The following is a 25,630-nucleotide window of genomic DNA, read 5'->3' as shown; positions in this document are numbered from 1 at the left end:
CCCCAGCCCATTCCTGTTCTAAACTAATGGATACATTTGTTACACCTTGGGAAGGCCTGTCTAACCGTCCCCTCTCTAGCCCAGACTTTACCTTTTCACCTCTGGGAGGATACTTTTGGTGTAATGGGACCCTAACTAAGGTTATAAGTGCCTCTCTCCCCTCCCCCTGTGTGCCCTTTACTCTAGTCTCACAGTTGAAGGTATATGGGCAAGCTGAGCTCCTATCTCTCCTTACGCTTCCCTCTGCTCCCTGAAACAAATGAGCAGTCTGTTTTTCCCAATAGTTGCTGGTCTCTCTCTAGCATCCTTTCTAGCAGCAGTTGGACTCGGGAGCAGTGCCCTAGGGTACAGTGTCACTTCAGCCACCCAACTGGAAGATAAGCTCCGTGTGGCCATTGAAGCATCAGCTGCCTCTCTGGCCTCCCTCCAGTGACAAATCATGTTACTAGCCCAAGTAATTCTCCAAAACCGATGGGCCCTTGATCTATTAAGAGCAGAAAAAGGAGGTTCCTACAAGCTCATATGCGAGAAATTGGACGAGTGGCTGTCAATCAAATGCTGCTTCATCCCTTCGTCCGATTCATGGTCGAGGCACCAGCCGACTGACCTGTCCCCCTTAATTCACCCCTATTCAGCAGGAAGTAGTCAGAAAAGAGAGGTGCCCTCTATCATCAAAGGGTCGGAATGTAAGACTGGCTGCCTCGCCGGGAGCTCAGACACACCCCCCCGCTTTTTTCCCCGAAAGCTCGGACAAGCTCGGGCATGCTTCCTTCTCCCTTTCTTGCACAGCCTGGCTTTCCCTTAAAGAACCCAGTATGCAAGCGGGGTCTTGTGATTCTAGCCAATAGTAGCCAAGTCTTTCTAGCCAATAGCAGCTGAGTGTTTCTAGCCAATAGCAGCCGAGTAATTCTAACCAATAGCAGCCAAGTCCTTTATGCAAACAAAGGCTTGTAACCTTATCCAATAGTAGTCCTGCTCTCCCACAACCAATCGAGCTCCTTCACTCCCTATAAAACCCCACGTCTGAGAGGAGTCCGTGAGACTTCTCTGGCCCCTCCTGTTGGACCGCAGAACCTCGCCCGGGAGCCTGAATAAATTCCTTCATATTGGATCTTCTTGTGTTGGCCTCAGTTTCTTCCTTTTAAACTCAGCAAGAACCCAAGAACAAACCTCACAGTATGACACCCTGAAATTAAAACAATAATTCTGCAGCAATAGACTCTATGCAAAATAAATATTCAAAATGCCAGATAAAGACATCAAAATATTGAATTTAAAGAGGTTTAATGAGATTAAGTTAATTTTTTTTTGAGACAAAGTCTCTCTCTGTTGTCCAGGATAGAGTGCAGTGGTGCAATCTTGGCTTACTGCAAACTGTGCTTCCCCAGTTCAAGCAATTCTCCTGCCTCAGCTTCCTGAGTAGCTGAGGCTATAAACACGCACCACCACACCTGACTAATTTTTGTGTTTTTAGTAGAAATGGGGTTTCACAATGTTGCCAGGCTAGTCTCAAACTCCTGACATCAGGTAATCCACTCACCCTGTCCTCCTAAAGTGCTGAGATTACAAGCATAAGCCACCACGCCCAGGCTTTAAATGGAAATTTGAAAAGCAATACAAAGAAATTGGAGCATCAATTTAGGATTATAATATAAAATTTACCAAGAAGATAGATTCTCTCAAAAAGTAATAATTATAGACATTCTGGAACTTAAAAATTTATTGAAGGAATTACAAAATACATTCCAAAGACCAAGCAGAAAGGAGACTCTCAAAATCTGAAGACCCATCTTTTGAAATAATTTAAACAAAAATAAAATATATATTTTTTAAATGAACAAAGTCCTTAAGATGTGTGGGCAAAAAGTAACAAAACTTACAATTTGTTGATATTACTGAGGTAGAAAGCAGATAAAAAAAGTTTAAAAATCCTAATTAACAAAATTATTTATGGAAATATCTTAAGTCCAGCAAGAGATCTAGACATTCAGATACAGTAGCCCCAGCAATCCCAAGGCAAATGCATTGCAAAAAGACGTTTAAAATCAGACTATCTAAAGTCAACATAAAAGAAAGACTTTTATGATCAGAAAAAAAAAAAAAAATGCATCTAGTCACCTATGAAAGAAACTTCATCAGACTAATAGTAAACTTTTTAGCAGAAACTTTGCAGGTCAGAAAAAAATGGAATGGAATTTAAAATTGCTGAAAGAAAAAAGTACAGTAAAATATTTTATATCCAGCATGATTAAACTCTATAAATTAAGGAGAAATAAAGTCTTTTAGAAATAAGCAAATGCTGAGGGAATTTAACACCACTATACCAGACCTAAAACAAATTCTCAAAAATGTCCTTGACAAGGAAATAAAAGGTATATGATTATGATAACTCAATAATATATAAAACACAATAGTCTTATAAAATAACCATAGAAATGAGGAAGAAAGGTCAAATTGTTAACACAACAAAATTTTACCAGACCACAAAGACAAACAGAAGAAAATAAGCAATGTACAAAACAGCAAGAAAAGATTAAGTTACCTGACAGAAAAGAAACCTCATGTGTAAATATTAAGCTAGAATTCAAATGGATTAAATACCCTGCTAATTAGAGATCGATTGACAGAAAATACAAAGAACATGATCCATCTATATGCTGCTTCCAAGAAACTTACCTTCTTCGTAAATACACATATAGACTGAGAGAAAAGGGTTGAAATAAGATATTTTATGGAAGTAGAAACCAAAAGAGAGTAGGAGTAGCTATACCTATACTAGATATAGCAGAAAATAAATGAAAAAGTTAAAAAAGACAAAATCATTATATAATGATAAAAGGATCAATTCAACAGGAGAATATAACTCTTTCTCTCTCTATATATATATATATGAGCAAACAGATTAATAAAACAAATATTACTACATCTAACAAGAGAGCTGGAAAATAATACAATAATAGTGTGGAACTTCAACAGCCTACTCACAGCATTAGACATTATTTAGACGGAAAATCAATAAAGAAATATTGAGTTTATTTGGACTTTAAGTATAATAGAACTCACACACATTGACAAAAAAATCTACTCAATAACTGTGAAATGTACATTTTTCACATAAGCACAGGGAACGTTCTCCAAGATAGACCATGTATGATCTTGTATGTTAGGCCACAAAACAATTGTCAATAAATTAATATATATATATATCATATATATTAATATAAATTTATATATAATATATATGATATATAAATTTATATATATATGTAATAACATATATATATTTATATATATATTATTACACTTTAGGTTCTGGGGTACATGTGCAGAACATGCAGGATTGCTGCATAGGTACATACATGGCAATGTAGTTTGCTACCTCCATCTCCCCATCATCTCTATCTGGTATTTCTCCCCATATTATCCCATGCAACCTCCCTACCCCCTGCAGTCCCTCCCCTATTCCCCCCAATAGACCCCAGTGTGTGATGTTCCCCTCCCTGTGTCCATGTGTTCTCGTTGTTCAACACCCGCCTATGAGTGAGAACATGCAATAATTGATTTTATGTTCTTATGTCAGTTTGATGAGAATGATGATTTCCAGATTCATTTATGTCCCTACAAAGGACACAAACTCATCGATTTTTATGGCTGCATAGTGTTCCATGGTGTATATGTGTCACATTTTCCTTGTCCAGTCTATCATCAATGAGCATTTGGGTTGGTTCCAGGTCTTTGCTATTGTAAACAGTGCCACAATGAACATACGTGTGTATGTGTCTTTATAATAGAAAGATTTATAATCCTTTGGATATATACCCAGTAATGGAATTGCTGCATCAAATGGAATTTCTATTTCTAGGTACTTTAGGAATCACCACACTATCTTCCATAATGGTTGAACTAATTTACTCTCCTACCAACAGTGTGAAAGTGTTCCTGTTTCTCCATATACTCTCCAGCATCTGTTGTCTCCAGATTTTTTAATGATCACCATTCTAACTGACGTGAGATGGTATCTCAATGTGGTTTTCATTTGCATTTCTCTAATGACCAGTGATGATGAGCATTTCTTCATGTTTGTTGACCTCATAAATGTCTTCTTTTGAAAAGCGTCTGTTCATATTCTTCACCCACTTTTGAATGGGTTTGTTTGTTTTTTCTTGTAAATCTGTTTTAGTTCTTTGTAGATTCTGGATATTAGTCCTTTGTCAGATGGGTAGATTCCAAAAATTTTTTCCCATTCTGTTGGTCGCTGGTTCACTCTAATGATTGTTTCTTTTGCTGTTCATAAGCTCTGGTGTTTAATTAAAACCCATTTGTCTATTCTGGCTTTTGTTGCCAATGCTTTTGGTGCTTTAGTCATGAATTTCTTGCCTATGCCTATGTCCTGAATGGTTTTGCCTAGGTTTTCTTCTAGGGTTTATATCATGTTACCTTATCTGTTTAAGTCTTTAATTCATCTGGAGTTAATTTACTGTAAGGTATCAGAAAGGGGTCCAGTTTCTGCTTTCTGCACATGGCTAGCCAGTTTTCCCAGCACCATTTATTAAACAAGAAATCTTTTCCTGATTGATTGTTTTTGTCAGGTTTGCCAAAGATCAGATGTTTGTAAATTTGTGTTGCTGCCTCGGAGGCTTCTGTTCTGTTCCATTGTTCTATATCTTTGCTTTGGTACCAGTACATGCTGTTTGGATGACTGTAGCTTTGTGGTATAGTTTGAGGTCAGGTAATGTGATGGCTCGATTTGTTCGTCATTCTGCTTAGAATTGTCTTGGCTATGCAGGCTCTCTTTTGTTCCACGTGAAGTTTAAGGTTTTTTTTTTTTTTTTTCCAGTTCTGTGAATAGGGTCATAGGTAGCTTGATGGAGATAGCATTGAATCTGTAAATTACTTTGGGCAGTATGGCCATTTTCACAATATTGCTTCTTCTTATCCATGAGCGTGGAATGTTTGTCCATCTGTTTGTGTCCTCTCTTATTTCATTGAGCAATGGTTTGTAGTTCTCCTTGAAGAGGTCCTTTACATCTTTTCTTAGATGTATTCCTAGGTATTTTATTCTCTTTGTAGCAATTGTGAATGGCAGTTCGTTCTTGATTTGGCTCAGTTTAAGTCTGTTATTGGTCAATAGAAATGATTGTGATTTCTACAAGTTGATTTTGTATCCTGAGACTTTGCTGAAGTTGCTTTTCAGTTTCAGGAGATTTGGGGCTGAAATGATGGGGTCTTCAAAATATACAATCATGTCTTTTTGAAATTGAAACAATTTGACTACCTCCTTTACTAATTGAATACCCTTTATTTATTTTTCTTGCCTGATTGCTCTGGCTATAATTTCCAATACTGTATTGAATAGGAGTGATGAGAAATGGCATCCTTGTCTAGTGCCAGATTTCAAAGGGAATGCTTCCAGTTTTTGCCCATTCAGTGTGATACTGGCTGTGGGTTTGTCATAAATAATTTTTATTATTTTGAGATATGTTCCAACAATACCTAGTTTATTGAGAGTTTTTAGCATAAAGGCTGTTGAATTTTGTCACAGGCCTCTCTGCATCTATGGAGATGATCATGTGGTTTTTGTGTTTGGTTCTGTTTATGTGGTTTATTTCATTTATAGGCTTTCATATGTTGAATGAGCCTTGCATCCCCAAAATGAAGCCTACTTGATCATGATGGATAAGCTTTTTGATGTGCTGTTACAATCGGCTTGCCAGCATTTTATTGAAGATTTTTGCACATATACTCATCATGGATATTGGCCGGATGTTTTGTTTGTTGAATCTCTGCTGGGGTTTGGTATCAGGATGATGTTGGTGTCATAAAATGATTTCGGAAGGGTTCCCTCTTTCTGTATTTCTTGGAATAGTTTCAGAAGGAGTGGTACCAGCTCCTCTTTCTATATCTGGTAGAATTCAGCTGTGAACCCATCTGGACCTGGGCTTTTTTCTTTCTTTTTTTTTTTTTTTTTGTTGGTAGGCTATTAATTGCTGCCTCAACTTCATCCCTTGTTATTGGTCTGTTCAGGGTTTTGATTTCTTCCTGGTTTAGGATATCGAGGGTCCAAGTGTCCAGGAAGTTATCCATTTCTTCGAGGTTTACTGGTTTATTTGAATAGTGTTGTTTGTAATAATCTCTGATGAGAGTTTGTATTTCTGTGGAATCAGTGGCCATATTCCCTTTATCATTTTTTATTGCATCTATTTGATTCTTCTTTCTTTTTTTATTAATCTGGCTAGTGGTCTGTCTATTTTGTTGATCTTTTCAAAATACACGCTGCTAGATTTATTGATGTTTTGAAGGGATATTTATGTTTTTATCTCCTTCAGCTCTGCTCTGATATTAGCTATTTCTTGTCTTCTGCTAGCTTTTGAGTATTTTTCATCTTACTCCTCTAGCTTTGTGAATTTTGATGATAGGGCATTGATTTTAGATCTTTCCTTGCTTCTCATATGGGCATTTAGTGCTATAAATTTCCCACCAGACACTGCTTTAAAAGGGTCCCTGAGATTGTGGCACATGTCTTTGTTCTTATTGGTTTTGAAGAATGTCTTTATTTCTACATTCATTTCATTTTATTTATCGAGTAGTCCTTCAGGAGCTGTTTGTTCAGTTTCCATGTAGTTGTGCAGTTTTAAGTGAGTTTCTTAATCCTGAGTTCTAATTTGATTGCACTGTTGTCTGAGAGACTGTTTGTTATGATTTCCGTTCTTTTGCATTTACTGAGTAGTGATTTACTTCCAATTATGTGGTCAATTTTAGAGTAGGATTGATGTGGTGCTCAGAAGAATGTATATTCTGTGGATTTAGGGTGTAGAGTTCTTTAGATGTCTATTAGGTTTGCTTGGTTTAGATCTGAGTTCAAGTTCTGGATACCCTTGTTTTCTGTCTCATTGATCTATTATTAACAGTGGAGTGTTAAAGTCTCCCAGTATTATTCTGTGGGAGTCTAAGTCTCTTTGTAGGTCTTTAAGAACTTGCTTTATGTATCTGGGTGCTCCTGTATTGGGTGCATATATATTTATGAATGTTCGTTCTTCTCGTTGCATTGATTCTTTTATCATTATGTAATGCCCTTCTTTGTCTCTTTTGATCTTTCTTGGTTTAAAGCCTATTTTATCAGAGACTAGGATTGCAACTTCTGCTTTTTTTTTTTTTTTTTTTTTTTTGCTCTCCATTTGCTTGGTAAATCTTCCTCCATCCCTTTATTTTGAGCCTATGTGTGTCCTTGCATGTGACATGGTTTTCCTGGATACAGTACACCGCTGGGTCTTGACTTTTTATCTAATTTGCCAGTCTGTGTATTTTGATTGGGGCATTTAGCCTATTTACATTTAAGGTTAATACGGTTATGTGTGAATTTGATCCTGCCATGTTTATGCTAGCTGGTTGTTTTGCCCATTAGTTGACATAGTTTCTTCATTGTGTCGATGCTTTTTACCATTTGGTACGTTTTTGGAGTGGCTGGTACTGGTTTTTCCATTCTATGTTTAGTGCTTCTTTCAGAAGGTCTTGTAAGGCAGGCCTGGTGTTGTTGAAATCTCACAGCAATTGCTTGTTCATAAATGATTTTATTTCTCCTTCGCTTATGAAGTTTAGTTTGGCTGGATATGAAATTCTAGGTTGAAAGGATGGGTGAGGGGGAGGGAGGCAGCAAATCACACTGCCAGGAATGCACCTATGCAACAACTTTGCATGTTTTTCACATGTACCCCAAAACCTAAAATGCAATTAAAAAAAAAAAAGAAAAAAGAAAGGGAAGAATAGATGAAGAAAGGGAAAAAATAACTGCCTAGATGGCACTCAGGAGTGAAACGGCCACTGGTGATTCCCTATCAAAGAAGCATAATCCCAAAGTGATAAACTGTTGCATTTGAGTATTGGCCCAGACTCTTCCAGAGAACCACAAACGGCTCTCAATAACTCCTGGAACTACTTGGAGCTATCTGTATATCTAACAAATATTTTCATTACTTTATATTTATGTCTAGATTTTTATTTCATCTATGGCTGGGCAATGGGTGAGTTCTATACTGAAAGTTCACATTCTTTTACTGCCTAATAAATACATCATTAATTAACTGAAAAAAAAAAAAAGAAAGTATTTTTCTTGAAGGATGTTGAATATTGGCCCCCACTCTCTTCTGGCTTGTAGGGTTTCTGCTGAGAGATCTTCCATGAGTCTGATGGGCTTCCCTTTTTTGGTAACCCAATCTTTCTTTCTGGCTGTCCTAAGCATTTTTTCCTTCATTTCAACCCTGGTGAATCTGATGATTATGTACCTTGGGGTTACTCTTCTTGAGGAAGTCTTTGTGGTGTTCTCTGTATTTCCTAGACTTGAATATTGGCCTGCCTTCCTAGGTTGGTGTTATTCTCTTGAACAATATCCTGAAGCATGTTTTCCAGCGTGAATTCATTCTCTCCATCACATTCAGGTACACTATCCAATGTAGATTACGTCTTTTCACATAATCCCATATTTCTTGGAGGCTTTGTTTACTTCTTTTCACTCTTTTTTCTCTAATCTTGTCTTCTCATTTTATTTCATTGAGTTGGTCTGCAATGTCTGATATCCTTTCTTCTGCTTGGTCGATTCAGCTATTAAAACTTGTGTATGCTTGGAGTAGTTCTCATGTTGTGGTTTTTAGCTCTATGAGGTTATTTATATTCTTCTCTAAGCTGTTTATTCTCATTAGCATTTCTTCAAACCTTTTTTCAAGGTTTTTAATTTCTTTGCATTGGATTAGAACATGTTCCTTTAGCCCGGAGAAGTTTGTTATTACCCACCTTCTGAAACCTGTTTCTGTCAATCCAACAGACTCATTCTCCATCTAGCTTTGTTTCCTTGCTGCTGAGGAGTTTTGATCTCTTGGAGGAGGAGAGCCATTCTGGTTTTGTGTGTTTTCATTCTTTTTGCACCGGTTTCTTTCCATCTTTGTGCATTTATCTACCTGTGTTCTTTGTAGTTGTTGACTTTCTGATGGGGTCTCTGAATGGACGTCCTTTTTGTTGAAGATGAAGTTATTTCTTTATGTTTTTTAGTTTTCCTTCTAACAGTCAGGCCCCTCTGCTCCAGGACTGCTGGAAGTCCACTCCAGACCTTGCTTGCCTGGGAATCACCTGCAGCAGCTGCAGAACAGTAAGGGTTTCTGCCCATTTCTTCTTCTGGTATCTTAGTGCCAGAAAGATGCCAGTCAGATTTCAACCTGAGCTCTCCTTTATGAGGTGTCTTTGGATATTCGAGGGTCAGGGAACTGCTTGAGGAGACAGTCTGACTCTTATAGGAACTCAAGTTCTGAGCTGATCTCTGTTGTTCTGTTCAGAGCCGCTGGGCAGGTATGTTTAAGTCTCCTGCAGTGGAATTCATAACTGCTTTTTTTCCCTTGTGTCTGTCCTGGGAAGTTTTGGCTTTATTTTTAAGTTCCTGACGTGCTGCTCCCTTTTTTCAGAGATGCCCTCTCCAGCTAGGAGATAGCCTAGTAACAGTCTGCCAGCAGAGGCGTGGCTGAGCTGCTGTGGGCTCTGCCCAGCTGCTGTGTGTACTTTCTTGAGGTTTGCTGTGTGTATTTTCTAGAGGTATAGTTAGAACTGCCTAGTTAATGGCAGTGTGCCTCAGTGATGCAGGACTGCCTCTGTAATAGCAGACTACCTCAGTAATTGTGGACTGCCTTGGTAGTGGTGGACTGCCTCAGTAATGGTACATGCTATTCCTTCCTCAAAGCTGGACTGTCCCAGGTCCAGCTGCACTTGTGAAATTCTCAGTCCAGAGCTTTTCAGATTGCTGGTCTTTGTGAGGGTGGGTCCTGCTGAGCCAGATCACCAGGCTCCCTGTTTCAGCCCTCTTTTTTTCAATTGGATGAGCATCTCTGTCTCCCAGGTGTTCCAGGCACCAGTTGAAATGGCCACCCAGATTTGTGTTTTTGTGTGGAGGCTGAAGGCGCCACTGTGCTGGAAACTCGTGGTCCTTTTCAGCTGAAGAACCTCCTAGTCTGTGGGTAGTAATAACTCATTTGGAAATGCAGTGATCACTCACACTCTGCATTGTTCCCACTGGGAACTGTACTCCATAACTGTTTCTATTCAGCCATCTTGGATCCATTCCCCTGAATTTTTTAACATTAAAAAAAATTAATAATCTTCTCAGACTGCTATTAAATAAAACTGAGTATCACTTCCTCTGGGAACTTCAGAAACTATACAAATACATGGAAACAAAACATATTTCTTAGTGATTATTGGGTCAATAAAGAAATTAAGATAGAAATGATAGAAATCTTTGAGACAAATGAAAAGGAAAACACAACACATTAAATTCTGTGGGGCACAGAAAAAGGATTTCCAAGAGGGATGTTCATAGCATTAAATGCCTATACTAAAAAAGTAACATTACAAATTAACAACATAACGATGGACTACCAAGAACTAGAAATACAAGAAAAACTAAACCGAAAGTTGGCATAAGAAAATGAGAAAAAAAAAATCCCAGTAAAACTAAATAAAATAGAAACCAAAAAGAAAATGTAAAGATACAAAGGGTCAGTGGAACAAGAAGTGTTGGTTTTTTAAAAAGTTAAACAAAAATAATCCAGTGGCCAGATTAAGCATGAAAAAAAGAGATTACAACCAATTCAGAAATAAAAGAAGAGAGATTACAACAAAATCAGGAATGCAAAACAAGACATTATAAATAATATCACAGAGATACAAAGATTCTCAAAAATTATTATTATCAACTCTACTTCCACACACAAGAAAATCTAGGGTGAATAAACAAATTTCTGGAAACATGTAACCTCCCAAGTTTGAACCAGGAGGGAATAGAAAACCTGAGCAGACCTATAATAATAGCAACATTGAATAAGTAATAAATAATTTTTAACAAAGGAATTTCAGAACTAAATGGATTTACAGATGAATTATTCCATATATACAAAGAAGAATAAACAATTTTTTTGAAATTGTTTCAAAAGTTCAAAGAGGCCAGAATTCTTTGTAACTCATTCTATGACACCACTGTCACCCTGATACCAAAACCATACAAGAACAGAACAACCACAGGAAAACTACAGATCAATCATCTGGAAGAACATAGATTCAAAAATCCTCAGCAAAACGCTAGAAAACAAAATTCAACAGCACACCAAAATGATAATATACAGTAAACAGGTGGGTTTCATATTAGCAATATAAGGATGGTTTAACATATACAAATAAATAAAGGTGATATATTACATAAACAGAAATATAAACAAAACTGTATAATTAATGTAGCATTTTTTAATTATACTTTAAATTCTGTGATACACATGTATATCTTGAAGGATTGTTACATACGTATACACATACCATGTTGATTTGCTGCCTCCATCCCCCCTTCACCTACATGAGGTGTTTCTTCTATGTTATCCCTCCACAACCTCCCCACCCCCTGCTATCACTCCTCTAGTCCCCTAACCCCCAACTGACATAAGTGTGTGATGTTCCTCTCCCTGTGTCCATGTGTTCTCACTGTTTGATACCCACTTAAGAGTGAGAACATGCAGTGTTTGGTTTTCTGTTCTGATGTCAGTTTGCTGAGAATGATAGTTTCCAGTTTTTTCCATGTCTCTGCAAATGACATGAACTCATCCTTTTTGATGGCTGCATGGTATTCCATGGTGTATATGTGCCACATTTTTTTATCGAGTCCATAATTGATGGGCATTGTCAACAGTGCCACAATGAACATATGTGTGCATGTGTCTTTATAATAGAACAATTTATAATACTTTGGGTATATATCCAGTAATGGAATTGCTGAGTCAAATGGTATTTTTATTTCTAGATCCTCGAGGAATTGCCACACTTTCTTCCATAATGGTTGCTCTAATTTACACTCCCACCAACAGTATAAAAGCATTCCTATTTCTCCACATCCTCTCCAGCATCTGTTGTCTCCAGAATTTTTAATGATTGCCATTCTAACTGGCATGATTTTGTTTCTCAAAGTGGTTTTGATTTGCATTTCTGTAATGATCAGTGATGATGAACATTTTTTCATATGTTTGTTGGCTGCATAAATGTGTTCTTTTGAAAAGTGCCTGTTCATATTCTTCACCCACGTTTTGATGGGGTTGTTTTTTCTTGTAAATTTGTTTTAGTTCTTTGTGTATTGTGGATATTAGCCCTTTGTCAGATGGGTAGCTTGCAAAAATTTTTTTTCTATTCTGTTGGTTGCCGGTTCACTCTAATGATTGTTTCTTTGGCTGTGCAGAAGTTCTTAAGTTTAATTAGATCCCATTGGTCTATTTTGACTTTTGTTGCCATTGCTTTTGGTGTTTTAGTCATGAAGTCCTTGCCTATGCCTATGTCCTAAATGGTATTGCCTATGTTTTCTTCTAGGGTTTTTATGGTGTTAGGTCTTATGTTTAAATCTTTAATCCATCTGGAGTTAATTTTTGTATAAGGTGTAACCAATGGGTCCAGTTTCAGCTTTCTGCACAAGGTTAGCCGGTATTCCCAACACCATTTATTAAACAGGGAAGTCTTTCTTAATAAACTAGGTTTTGATGGAATGTATCTCAAATAATAAAAGCTATCTATGACAAACCCACAGCCAATATTATACTAAATGGGAAAAAACTGGAAGAATTCTTTTAGAAAACTGTCATTGGACAAGTGTGCCCTCTCTCATTATTCCTATTCAATATAGTATTAGAAGTTCCAGCCAGAGTAATCAAGCAAGAAAAGGAAATAAAGGGTATTTAATTAGAAAAAAAAGGAAGTTAAATTGTCTTTATTTGCAGACAACATGATTGTATATTTAGAAGACCCCATTGTCTCAGCCCAAAATCTCCTTAAGATGATAAGCAACTTCATCAAAGTCTCAGGATGCAAAATCAATTTGCAAAATTCACAAACATTCCTATACACCAATAACAGACAAACAGAGAGCCAAATCGTGAGCCAACTCCCATTCACAATTGCTATAAAGAGAATAAAATACCTAGGAATACAGGTAACAAAGAACGTGAAGGACCTCTTCAAGGAAAACTACAAACCACTGCTCAAGGAAATAAGAGTGGACACAAACAGATGGAAAAACATTCCATGCTCATTGTTAGGAAGAATCAGTATCGTGAAAATGGCCATACTGCCCAAAGTAAATTATAGATTCAATGCTATCTCCATCAAGTTACCAATGACCTTCTTCACAGAACTGGAAAAAACTAACTTAAACTTCATATGGAACCAAAAAAGAGCCCACATATCCAAGACAATCCTAAGCAAAAAGAACAAAGCTGGAGACATCACACTATCTGACTTCAAACTGTACTATAAGGCTACAGTAACAAAAACAGCATGGTACTGGTACCAAACCAGAGATATAGACCAATGGAATGGAACAGAGGCCTCTCAAGTCATGCCACACACCTACAATCATCTAATCTTTGACAAACCTGGGAAAATATAGCATCTTTTTATGATAAACACTCTCAGCAACCTAGGCATACAATGAACATGTCTCAATGTAATGACGTCCACATGTAACAAACCCAAATATAACATCACACTAAATGGAGAAAAGTTGAAAGCATTCCCTCTAAGACCTAGAACAAAACAAGGACGCCCGCTTTACCCCTCTTATTCACCATAGTACTGGAAGTCCTAGCCAGAGCAATCTGGCAAAAGAAAGAAATAAAAGACATTAAAACTGGAAAAGAAGTCATTTTTTTCCTGTTATGTGTTTATATAATCTTATATGTAGAAAATCCTAAATACTCTGGAAAAAAAAAATCTAGATTTGATAAAAGAACTCAGTAATGTTTTAGAATGCAAAATCCATGTGTAAAAATAAGTAGCATTTTTATACCCCAATAACGGTGTTGTTCAGAATAAAATCAAGAAAGTAATTCCATTTACAATAGCTACAAAAAATAAATTAAGTAGAACTCCTTGTTAATAAATTTACAAGAAGATGAAAGATATATGTCAGTAAAACTACAAAATACTGATAAAAAATGTATATGACACAAATAAATCAAGAAACATTCCATGCTCATGGATTGGAAGAATTAGTGTAAATAAAATTATCATACTGCTCAAAGCAATCTACAGATTCAATACGATTGCTAACATAATATGTGTCATTTTTGAAAGAATTAGAAAACACTCTTAAAATTTACATACAACCAAAATAGAGCCTGAATTGCCAGAATCCCAGTAGTTCTAAGCAAAAAGAAAAAAGCTGGATGCATCACATTACCAGTCTTCGAATTATACTACAGCATATAGTAATTAAGCTAGCATGTTGCCACTATTAAAAAAAAAGGCCAGATGCAATGGCCCACACCTGTAATATCAGCACTTTGGAAGGCCAAGGCAGGCGGATCACATGAGGTTAGAAGTTCAAGACCACCATGGGCAACATGGTAAAACCCATCTCCACTAAAATACACAAATTTAGCCCGATGTATGGCCCATGCCTTTAGTACCAGCTACTCGTGAGGCTGAGGCAAGAATCACTTGAACCCAGGAGGCAGAGGTTGCAATGAGCTGAAATCACACCATTGCACATAGACACATAAACCAAAGGAATAGAATAGAGAACCCAGAAACAAAGCAACATATTGACAGCCAAAGTAACATTGACAAAATTGAGAACATACAGTTGGGAGAGGATACACTGTTCAATAATTGGTGCTGTGACAATTTGATTGCTATATATAGAACAATGAAACTGGACCCCTGTCTTTCACCATATTAAAAAATCAAGTCAAGATGTATTAAAGTCTTAAATATATGACCTGACAATATAAAAACAGTAGAAAAAAACCCAGGGTAAACTCTTGTGAACATTGGTCTAGCAAAGAATTTAGAACTGAGACCTCAAAAACACAGGTAACAAAAACAAAAATGGACAAATAGGGCTTAAACTAAAAATCTCCTGTGTAGTGAAATAAAAAATCTGCAGAGTGAACAACCTGTATAATGGGAGAAAATGTTTGCAAGCTACACATTTGACAGTGAATAATATCCAAAATTTGCAAGAAGCTCAGAAAAACTCATTAACAACAGAAACTCCAAATAATCCCATTGAAATGTGCACAAAGGATATGAATAGACATTTTTCAAAAGAAGACATACAAATGGCTAATAGGCAAGTGAAAAACTGCTCAACAATCACTAATCATCAGAGAAATGCAAATTAAATCCACAATGAGATTTTTTTCTTATACCAGTCAGAATGGCTACTATTAAAGTGACAAACAATATCAGGTGTTGGCAATGATGTTGAGAAAAGGAAATTGTTACATACTTTTGATTAAAATGTAAATTAGAACAACCCCTGCAGAAAACAAGATAGAGATTTCCAAAAATGCTAAAATAGAACTACTGCTTAATCCAGCAGTTTCACTACTGGGTATCATTTTGAAGGAAAAGAAATCAATATATCAAAAAGGCACTGCACTCTATGTTTACTACAGGACTACTCACAGTAGCCAAAATATGGAATCCACTGAAGTATTCATCAGCAGATAATTGTATAAAGAAAATGTGTTACTTATGCACAAAAACATACATTCAGCCATAAAAAACTAATAATACCTTGTCATTTGCAACAACATGGATGGAACTTGAGGCCGTTGTCTTACATTAAACCAGTCAGATACAGGAAGACAAGAAGATGTTTTAAATAATTGTGTACACATGGATGTAGCATGAACAATAATAGTCAATGCAGACTCAGAAGGGTGATGGGTTTGTTAGTGGACTGGATTATCCTAAATTATTTAATGGGTACAACATACTTCATTCAGGTGATAGATATCTTAAAAGCTCTGACTACACCATTGCACAATTTACACATGTAACAAAATTACTCCTGTACCCCATAAGTTTATACAAATAAAAATTGTTGTTGTAGTTATTAATTTTGATTGATTTGTCTTTTAGTCTTCCTATTAAAGACATGTGTGGTTTACACATTGCAATTACAGTGTTAATGTATTTTATATTGGTTGGGGTCCAAAATATTACCCGTGAGTTTTATATCTCCACTTGATTTCCTGTTGTTTATTTCATTTTTTTTTTCAAATTGAAAAACTTAGTTTACCATTTTTTTAAGACAAGTCTGGTGGCTGTGAAATCCCACAGGTTTTGTCTATCTGAGAGTGTCTTTATTTCTCCTTCATGGTTGATGGATAATTTTGCTCAATATAATAATCTAGACATTGAATATGTCTTCTCACTTTCTCCTGGCCTCTAACGTTTCCATTGAGAAACCTACTGCCAGATGTCTCAGAGCATCTTTATTTGTTACTTGCTACATGTTTTGCTGCTTTTAGCATCTTTTCTTTATCCATGACCTTTGAGAGTTTGACTAATATTTTCCTTGAGGTAGTCTTATTTGGGTTGAATCTTCCTGGTGTTCTAGGACCTTCTTGTAGATGGATAGTTTTGCTTTTCTCTAGGTTTGAAAGTTCACAGTTATTATTTCCTTGAATAAAATTTTTACCTTTCATCCATCATGAAAAAAATTTCATCACTTTCTCTACATCATCTTTAAGTCCAATTATCTTAGATTTGCCCTTTTGAGACTATTTTCTAGATACTGTAAGTGTGTTTCATTCTTTTTTATTCTTTTTTCTCTTCTCATTGATTAATTTTGTTTGTGTTATTTGTATAAATGTAAGGAGTATAGTTTTGTTACATGAATATATTGCTTAATGGTGTTATCTGGGCTTTCATTGTAACCATCGCCTGGATAATGTACATCATATCCGTTAAGTAATTTCTCATTTCTCACCCCTCTTCAAACCTCCAACTCTTCCAAGTCTCAGATATCTATTATTTCACTAAGTGTGCACATTATTTAGTTCCCACTCATAATTGAGGACATGCAGTATTCGACTTACTGTTTTTTGTTATTTCCCACAAGATACTGGCCTCCCAGCCATACATGTTGCTGCAAAATACACAGTTTCTGTTTATGGCTGAATTCTATTCCATTGAATAACTTTTTATACAAGCTGTCTTCAAGCTTACTAATTACTTTTTCTATTTTATTAATAATGCATTTGAGAGATTCTGATGAATTTTCAGTTTGTCAATTGAATTTTTCTTTTTGAGAATTTCTGCTTAACTTTTTAAATTTTTATCTTCAAAAAATTTCTCTGACAGAATTTCAAATTGCTTCTCTGTGTTATCTTTAAGTTCATTAACCTTTCTCAAGACACCTATTTTCAGTTTTCTGCCTGACAATTCACATATCTCTGCCACTCCAGAATTGGTCACTGATGCCTTATTTAGTTCATTTATTAAGTTACATTTTCCTGGATGTTTTCAATGCTTATGGACATTTAATAACGTCTGAACATTAAAGAGTCAGGTTTTCTTTTTTAATATCCACAGACAGGACTTAGTTTTACCCATCCTTATTGAAAAAGCTTTCCATGTATTCAAAGAGGATTGAGTGTTGTCCTGTAGGCGTATGTTCACTGAATCCATGACAACACCAGCAAACGTCTTAAGCTCAGGAATGCTGCAACTCTTGCCAACTCCTAAAGGCACTGCTTTGGTTGGATTGAGTAATATAAGGGAAAACTTCCTGGGTCACCAGGTAAAGTACCTCACTCTCTTCTCTCTCTTTCCCCCAATATGAAGGAGTCTGTTTTCATGCTGAGTTGTCTAGAATTGGGAAAGGGGTAACATGAGTATGCCTGTGGCCACTACAGCTGGCAATGTTTGGGTTAAACATTAACCTAGCACAGTACTGGGTCTCATCCAAGGTTCATGGCAACTAGTGCCTGACTAATGTTTGTAGGAGACTCAATGCTCTTGAGTCAGAAGGTGGGGAATCCTCCTGGTACTGAGTTCTTTCCTTCAGGACAGTCAATTCCTTTCTGGCTAGAGTGGGTCTAGAAAGACCATTCAGGAGCTTAGGTCTGTTATCAGGGGCTTCAGGAATCTCCTTGTTGCTTCATTTTACTATAGCTGAACTGGTACCCAAGTTGCAAGGCCAAGTCCTCTGTACTCTTCCCACTCCTTTCCCAAAGCCACAGAAGTCTCTTCATCAGCTAGACTGCCTGGAGTTAAAGGAAGGATGATGCATACACTACTTTGATCACTACAGCTGGTGTTGCACTAAGTTGGATGCATCCCAAATCAACTGCCTACAAAGTAACAGTGCAACTCCAGGGTTTTTCCAAGGGCTGTAGTCCTCATGGCCTGATTGCCACTCAAATTTACTTCAGGCCTCAGGCTGTGTTAGTCAGCTAGTGGTGGAGCCAGCCAGGACTGACCTCCCACTGGAGCTGAGAATTTCCCTCTCATTCAGAACTGATCTAAATGTTCCCTGCTTTGGTGCCAGCATAATTTTTCTCTGTGTTGCCTTGCACTGGGACAGGGCAGGACTGAGTTCCAATACAAAGTAGCCCATTCACTTTACTCACTGTCCTGTAAGCACACAAATTCTCTTTCAATGAGGTGCCCATGGACAATGGGCAGTGGAGAGTGGTGTTGTTGTAGGCAATGAAAGACCATTTTTCCTAATCTTTTCAATGCCTCTTTTATTGATAATATTTTAAAACCAGTTATTGTGATTGCTCACTTTATTGGCTCTTATGAATGTGCTTTCTTGCATGCATAGTTGTTTAATTTGGGGTTCTTGCAGCGAGGCTGATTGGTGAAGCATTCTATTCAGCAATCCTGCTCTGCTGTCACTTCCCTGTAACAGGTTTATTGAGTTATAATTCACATACCATGCAATGTGCCTATTTAATGCATACAATTTAATGGGTTTTAGTACATTCAGAGTTGTGCAAAAATCATCACAATTTTAGAACACTTTTTTTTTTGAGACAGTCTCACTCTGTCACCAGGCACCAGGCTGGAGTGCAGTGGTGCGACCTTGGTTCACTGCAACCTCCGCCTCCCAGGTTCAAGCAATTCTCCTGCCTCAGCAACCCGAGTAGCTGGGACTACAAGAGTGCACCACTATGCCCAGCTAATTTTTTTGTATTTTTAGTAGAGACAGGATTTCACCATGTTGGCCAGGATGGTCTCGATCTCTTGACCTCGTGATCCGCCCGCCTTGCCCTCCCAAAGTGCTAGGATTACAGGCGTGAGCCACCGCACCTGGCCTAGAACACTTTTATCATACCTAAAAGGACCTCATACTCATTATCAGGCACTCTACAATCCACTCACCCCTCCACACTCTTAAGCAACCAAGAATCTACTTTCTGTCTCAATAGATTTAATTATTCTGGATATTTCATGCAAAAAGACTCATACATGTGTGGTGTCTTGTTACTGGCTTCTTTAGGCACAATATTTCAAGTTTTATCTATATTGTATTATATATCAGCACTTAATTATTTTGTTTGGCTGAATAATATTTTATTGCATCAATGAATTTTATTTATGTACTTATCATTTGACTATTATGAATAATCCCACTATGAAACTTTTATAGATGTTTTTGTTCTAACTATAGTATTTTGAGAAAATACTCTTGTATTTTATTTCTTGTCTTTATCTCAGGAACCCATAAAATTTGTGGATTTGCTTGGTGACCATGGGAAACATGTAACTCCTCTGTGGGAGTTGATCAAATGGTGCCTGGGTCTGTCAGTGTACACCATCCCTTCCATTGGTATGTAAATCATCTTCTACCTAGACCAGTTTTTTGTCCTGTAATATTTCTATATAAATTTTTGACAAAAAGCCCCATGCAAGTCCAAAATCTAGCAGGGCAGTGAAATCTAAAAGCTCCAAAATGATCTCCTTAGACTCAGTGTCTCACATCCTGGATGCAAGAAGTGGGTTCCCATGGTCTTGGGCAGCTCTGCCCTTATGGTTTTGCAGGATATAGCCTTCCTCCCAGTTGCTTTTATGTGTTGGCATTGAGTGTCTGCAGCCCTTCCAGGTGTACTGTGCAAGCTGCCAGTGGATCTACCATTCTGGGGTCTGGAGGACATGGCCTTATTCTCACAGCTCCAGTAGGCGGTGCTCCATTGGAGACTCTGTGTGAGGGCTTCAACCCCACATTTCCCTTCCACACTGCCATAGCAGAGGTTCTCTATGAGGGACTTGTCCCTGCAGCACACCTCTGACTGGACAGTCAGGCATTTCCATACATCCTCTAAAATCTAGGCAGAGGTTCCCAAACCTCAATTCTTGATTTCTGTTCACCCCACAGGCCCAACACCATGTGGAATCCACCAAGGCATGGGGCTTGCATCTTTTGAAGCAATGACCTGAGCTCAATATTGGCCCCTCTTAGCCAGAGCTGTAGCCATGGCTAGAGGGGCTGGGATGCAGGGCATCAAGTCCCTGGACTGCAAACAGCAGTGGGGCCCTGGGCCTGGCCCATGAAATCATTTTTTCCTGTTAGGCAAGACCATCTTTCCTATTCTTTTAGGCCTCTGACCCTGCACTGTTCTGTCAGAGGCCTCTGACCTTGTTATGGAAGGGGCTGCCACAAAGGTCTCTGACATGTCCTGGAAACATTTTCCCCATTGTCTTGGAGATTAACATTTGGCTCTTCCTTACTTATGCAAATTTCTGTAGCTGGCTTGAATTTCTTCTTAGAAAATGCTTTCTTTTTTTCTCTTTCTATCCGTCATCAGGCTGCAAATTTTCCAAACTTTTTTCTCTGTTTCCCTTTTCTAAGGGTCTCGCTCTGATGTCTAGGCTGGAGTGGAGTGGGGCAATCATGACTCACTATAGCATCAACCTCCTGGGCTTAAGAAATCTAGGACTGCAGGGGTTCACCACCACACCTGGCTAATTTTTGTATTTTTAGTAGAAATGGGGTTTCATCATATTTCCAAAGCTGGTCTTAAACTCCTGGGTTCAAGTGATCTGCTGGTCTTTGCCTCACAAAGTGCTGGGATTACAGGCATGAGCCACTGTGCCCAGCTATAATGGGTTTTTAATGATGTGAACAATACTTATGATACACTATGCTGTAGCAGAGGCTAGAAATTTTATATATAGTATTACTGAAACAAATTAGAAGGAGTTAAATGATTGACAATGGGTGGTAAGATTATAAAGTATTTTTTTCATTGCTTTCTTACTTTCTCAGTGTTCTATAATGAATATGTATTACTTGAATAAGAAAAGATAAAGAACACTAGAAATTAAAATGAAGTTTATTACTTTAACTTGATATGTGTTATTATTCTGTAGGACTGGCTTTGTTGGAAGAAAAGCTCAAATATAACAATGAGAAATACGAAAAGTTTAAGGCAGTGGAAGAAAGCCTGCATAAAGAGCTGGTGGAGATGCTAGGTGATGATGGTGTGTTCTTATACCCCTCACATCCCACAGTGGCACCTAAGCATCATGTTCCTCTGACACGGCCTTTCAACTTTGCTTACACAGGTACCTAATTGTATTTCTTGCATTCTATAAATCTTAAAGAGACAGAGATGTATGTTTTGAAAAAAAACCATGATTTTCTTTTGCAGTTGGACAAGTTTTAAGCATGCAAGTATAAAAATGCTGTGTGACTGAAAACTCCAGAAAACAGTTGCTAATGTCATATGTGAAAGATACTTTGCCAATATCTGATCTGTCAACAAGAATCCTACAAATGCATATGAGTATTTACATTTTACAGAACTGTGCCTCAGGGAGTTTCAGCCACTTGTCTTCTATCACACAGTGTTATCACACTAGATTCAAAGTCTCCCCTGGCTGCTCTGAATTAAACCAAGTTAAGCTTTTCTCAGGATCTGTGGCTTCCCAGAAGATTCTCATACAAAAGACAATTCTCCAAGGGATTATTTACTCACCTTAGCTATCATCCCCTTTGAATTCAATTTGTTCTGTTGTTGACCAAACTAGTTTTTTTCCAACTGGTTTTGAAGCCATGGATGGATCATGATTATGTGAGGTTTAAAGGCCCCTGGATAGGTACTAGATCAGTTTCTATGGTTTCTCCAGAGTCTTGTGCCAGGGAACCACACTATTCTTTGAGATGAAGATAGAAAGGTCTTCATCAAATACACGTTCACACTCAGTAAACCTGTGTTCCACTTAAACTTGGAATTTGGAATCCTTCAGTCTGCAATTTTCTACTTGTGCATCCTGGAGGAAGACACTGAATCTTTCTCAACTTATTTCCTATCTAGGAAGTCAGACTAATCTATGCCTTGCAGTGTTGCTGTTAAAGTTAAATGAAATAATACATGTAAATTTACATAAGAGTTATGGAGGATGAGGGAGAGGGTATAAAATAGTCCCTATCCATAATTTTCTCACTCTTACACTCTCCTTGGCTTTAGTCACTCTTAACTTTCCCTTCGTTCATTTGTTCGTTCGTTTGTTCCTTCCTTCCTTCCTTTTTCTTTCCCTTTCTTTCTTTCTTTCTTTCTTTCTTTCTTTCTTTCTTTCTTTCTTTCTTTCTTTCTTTCTTTTTCTTTCTTTCTCTTTTTCTTTCTTTCTTCTCTTTCTTTTGACAGAGTTTCACACTTGTTGCATAGGCTGGAGTATAATGGCACAATCTCATCTCACTGCAATCTCCAGTTTCAACTGATTCTGCTGCCTTAGCCTCCCTAGTAGCTGGTATTACAGGAATGTTTAATATTCCTGTAGTATTACACACCCAGCTAATTTTTGTGTTTTTAGTGGAGACAGGGCTTTGCCATGTTGGCCAAGCTGGTCTTGAAATCCTGACCTCAGGTAATTTGCCTGTCTTGGCCTCCCAAAGTACTGGGATTACAGGCATGTGCCACCGTGCCTGGCCTTAATTTATTAAGTCTTTGAAAAAAGTTCTTGCCTAAGTTGCTCTGTTTATGTTTCCATCACCTAGTTACTCAGTTTCTGAAGACAGGGAAAACACTTTAGTCAATAGGATAGAACCCAAGGAGAAATATACTTGTTATACCTTTTGGGGAGGATTTTCCTCAGCTTAAGGTTTCCCATGGTTTGCAACTTTTCCCTCTAGTTTAGCCCTTGAAGACATCTAGAGAGTGTCCATTGTAAGCCAGATGATATTCTAGATCATATGGATACAAGACCAGTGATAGATGATAGCTGCAGTTTATCAAGTACCTAAAATATATGAGATATAGGAGCTAGAAATTCTATACATTATCTCATTTATGTTTCCCCCAGTTATATTTGTTTAAAACCTGAGGAAACTGAATGACTTATAAAGTGATTTAAGGGTCAGGGTCAAGACTGAAATTCAGTTGTATTCTATCTGACTTCAAATGCAATGTGATTTTCACTACATGCATGCGTTGATAATACTCAGTCATGTTTTGTTTTTGTTGTCCTTACTAAAGCTAAAAATATATGAAGTTTAAGAGACCTTGTGTCAAAGATGTAGAATTGTTGGATGCTAAATAGATTAAAGTTTTGTTCCTGGTACACTTCTCAGTTTCTCAAGCTTGTATAGACTTCTTATGTTTGTCTCCTACTTACAAGATATGTAAATTAAATCAGATATTTAGTTTTTGAGCTTTGACTTTCTTACAGCTAAGATGAGGATGCTACATTGACTTTGTAGGATGATTGGAAGGATATAATGTAAGAATGTAGACAGTTCTTTAAAAGTATTAATAGTGATAATAGTATCATTTATTGAACACATGTATATGTTTATATTGATATTAATGTAGGTAATACCAATATCTCTGCTTTACTTCATGGTATTAGCTATATATATTTTCCTTGCTTTATCTGTTCCTAGAATTGTTCTGAGTTTTGCCTATCTCATCTCATTTTATCTTACAGCAGCCCTATAAGAGGGAGTAACTATTATTGTCCTAATTTTACAGATGAAGGAATTTATATAAAAAAAACTTTAGGAGACATTTCCAAAATCACATAGCTAAGATAGTATAGGAACTGGGAATTTAACCCATGACCACTGATTTCAGAGGAAGTGACATTATTTATTACACAGAAAAGGAAACAGGAGGCTGAACAGGGTCTGTCAGCTATGAAGTGAAGTGATATGAATTCAAACCCAGCTCCGTCTGACTCCAAATCCTATTGCTCTTAATTAATTCTTTTTCCTTGATCTTCTGCCTCACGTGGTGGTCAGTAAACCAAAGCACGTCCTCCTACTTTGCTCCATTGACACTCTACAATGAGAATAAACTTTTAATGTATGTGTTGTGGACTATATTTTGTGCACTGGTGTTAGATGAGTCAGATACATTCCATGTTCTCAGGGAGCTCTAACTTAGGACAAGAGACAAACAAATGTTAACAGAGAATTATGATAGAAGGAAACAAAAGAAGGCCTTCTGGAATAGGTCACCCCTTACCTGGATCTTGAAGGAAAAGTAGAAATTACTCAGAGGAAGGATGTTGGGTAAGTAATACAATGGTCCAGGCAGTAGAAACCCCATGAGCAATGGAACAGAAAGACACATCAGGAACACTGTGGACAGAGAGTATAAACACTACACTAACTGGAGAAAGTAAATTTTTAATGTAAGAGTAAGAGGAGGAGCATGAGTTTGAAAAGGTAAGCATGTCATGGATAACATTCACAGCCATGCCAAAAACTGCAACAAACATATATTATGTTACTTGTCTTGGCAGCCTGCTTCATCCTTTTTTCTTTGCATACTGTCACTGGAATAACACCGTAATGAAAGAGTAGACTGCAGATTCTTAGAATATTTGATTAGCCTATGCTATTTCCTGATAACATACAATTAATAATGTCTTTCATCATTGTATCTCAAAGAAGTTATTTACAGTTTTCTACCACTTTGGTACTACCACAATTATCACATAATACCTATATGTCATAATAATTGGGAGAGGTGATTACCAGGAGAGATGAAAAGAAAAAGCTTACAAAAGTGGCCTTCCACTGGCTTTCTCCTCTCTCTTTACTTTAGTTTAGGTGTTTGTTTGTACTCAAAGATCTCTTGGACCATTTATATCCTGAGATAAGCAGCATTGATCATACAGCATTTTAACGATCTCATCCAAGAAACATTGATCTTGGTGCTAGGAATATTAAGCAGATTTTTTGTAACCTCTGCAGCAACCAGCATAAGTGTGAAACTCAAGATTTATATGTCAGGTTTGGCAAGATCATAACATGTCATTCTCAGAGGTCCCTTTTGTACCTATGCCAGTCATTAAAAATTGATCACAGCATTCTTTTTCTCTGAGAACAAACTTGACTTTGTGATGTTTCAACAGAATGGGCTTGGTCACCTCACCAATTGATAAGATAGACATACAAAATAAAATGTTCATGTAGTCTAAGCAAAAATTCTACATAACAAAATACCATGCTATATTTTAAGCTCCAGAAAGGCTGTGGTCTATATCCATCTTGTTCACCTATGTAATCCCCATTGACTAGGACATTGCATTTGCACAAAATGCATAATTACTTTTTGTTAAACTAACAAACAAATACACACGTAAATAAAAATATAAATAAGTAAGAATGAGCCTCCCAGAATAGTTGAGTTAGAAGCTCAGCAAATTCTTTCTCAAACAAACCAGCAAAAAAACTGGAAAAAATTATGGAAACAACCATTTCAAGTGTGAAAATTGATCAAATGGTGTAAATCAAATTCAGGAGCATTTATTCAAGAAAAATTAATGATTCCTAATAAGAAAAGTTAGAGCCTATGATATTTAAGCTGTAATCTGT

General features: G+C 37.2%; 1 protein-coding gene across 6 annotated transcripts in view; it reads left to right on the top strand.

The window, feature by feature from the left end:
* Nucleotides 1-25,630, top strand: part of FAAH2 (fatty acid amide hydrolase 2) — a 395,527-nt gene that overhangs the window by 307,609 nt on the left and 62,288 nt on the right. For 5 of the 6 annotated variants that reach the window (XM_064364306.1, XM_064364308.1, XM_012440368.2 and 2 more), the window contains 2 exons: nt 19,525-19,636; nt 21,178-21,372. In XM_064364306.1, the coding sequence (XP_064220376.1) occupies nt 19,525-19,636; nt 21,178-21,372 (307 nt within the window). Of the gene's footprint in view, nt 1-19,524; nt 19,637-21,177; nt 21,373-21,458; nt 24,133-25,630 lie in introns of those variants that run through there. The other variant, XM_064364309.1, reaches the window with a different exon arrangement.

Source organism: Aotus nancymaae, unplaced genomic scaffold (genome assembly GCF_030222135.1).
Source record: "Aotus nancymaae isolate 86718 unplaced genomic scaffold, 86718_ANA_hifiasm-v0.15.2.pri h1tg000058l, whole genome shotgun sequence".
Lineage (NCBI taxonomy): Eukaryota > Metazoa > Chordata > Mammalia > Primates > Aotidae > Aotus > Aotus nancymaae.
This window is presented reverse-complemented; position numbering and strand designations above follow the sequence as displayed.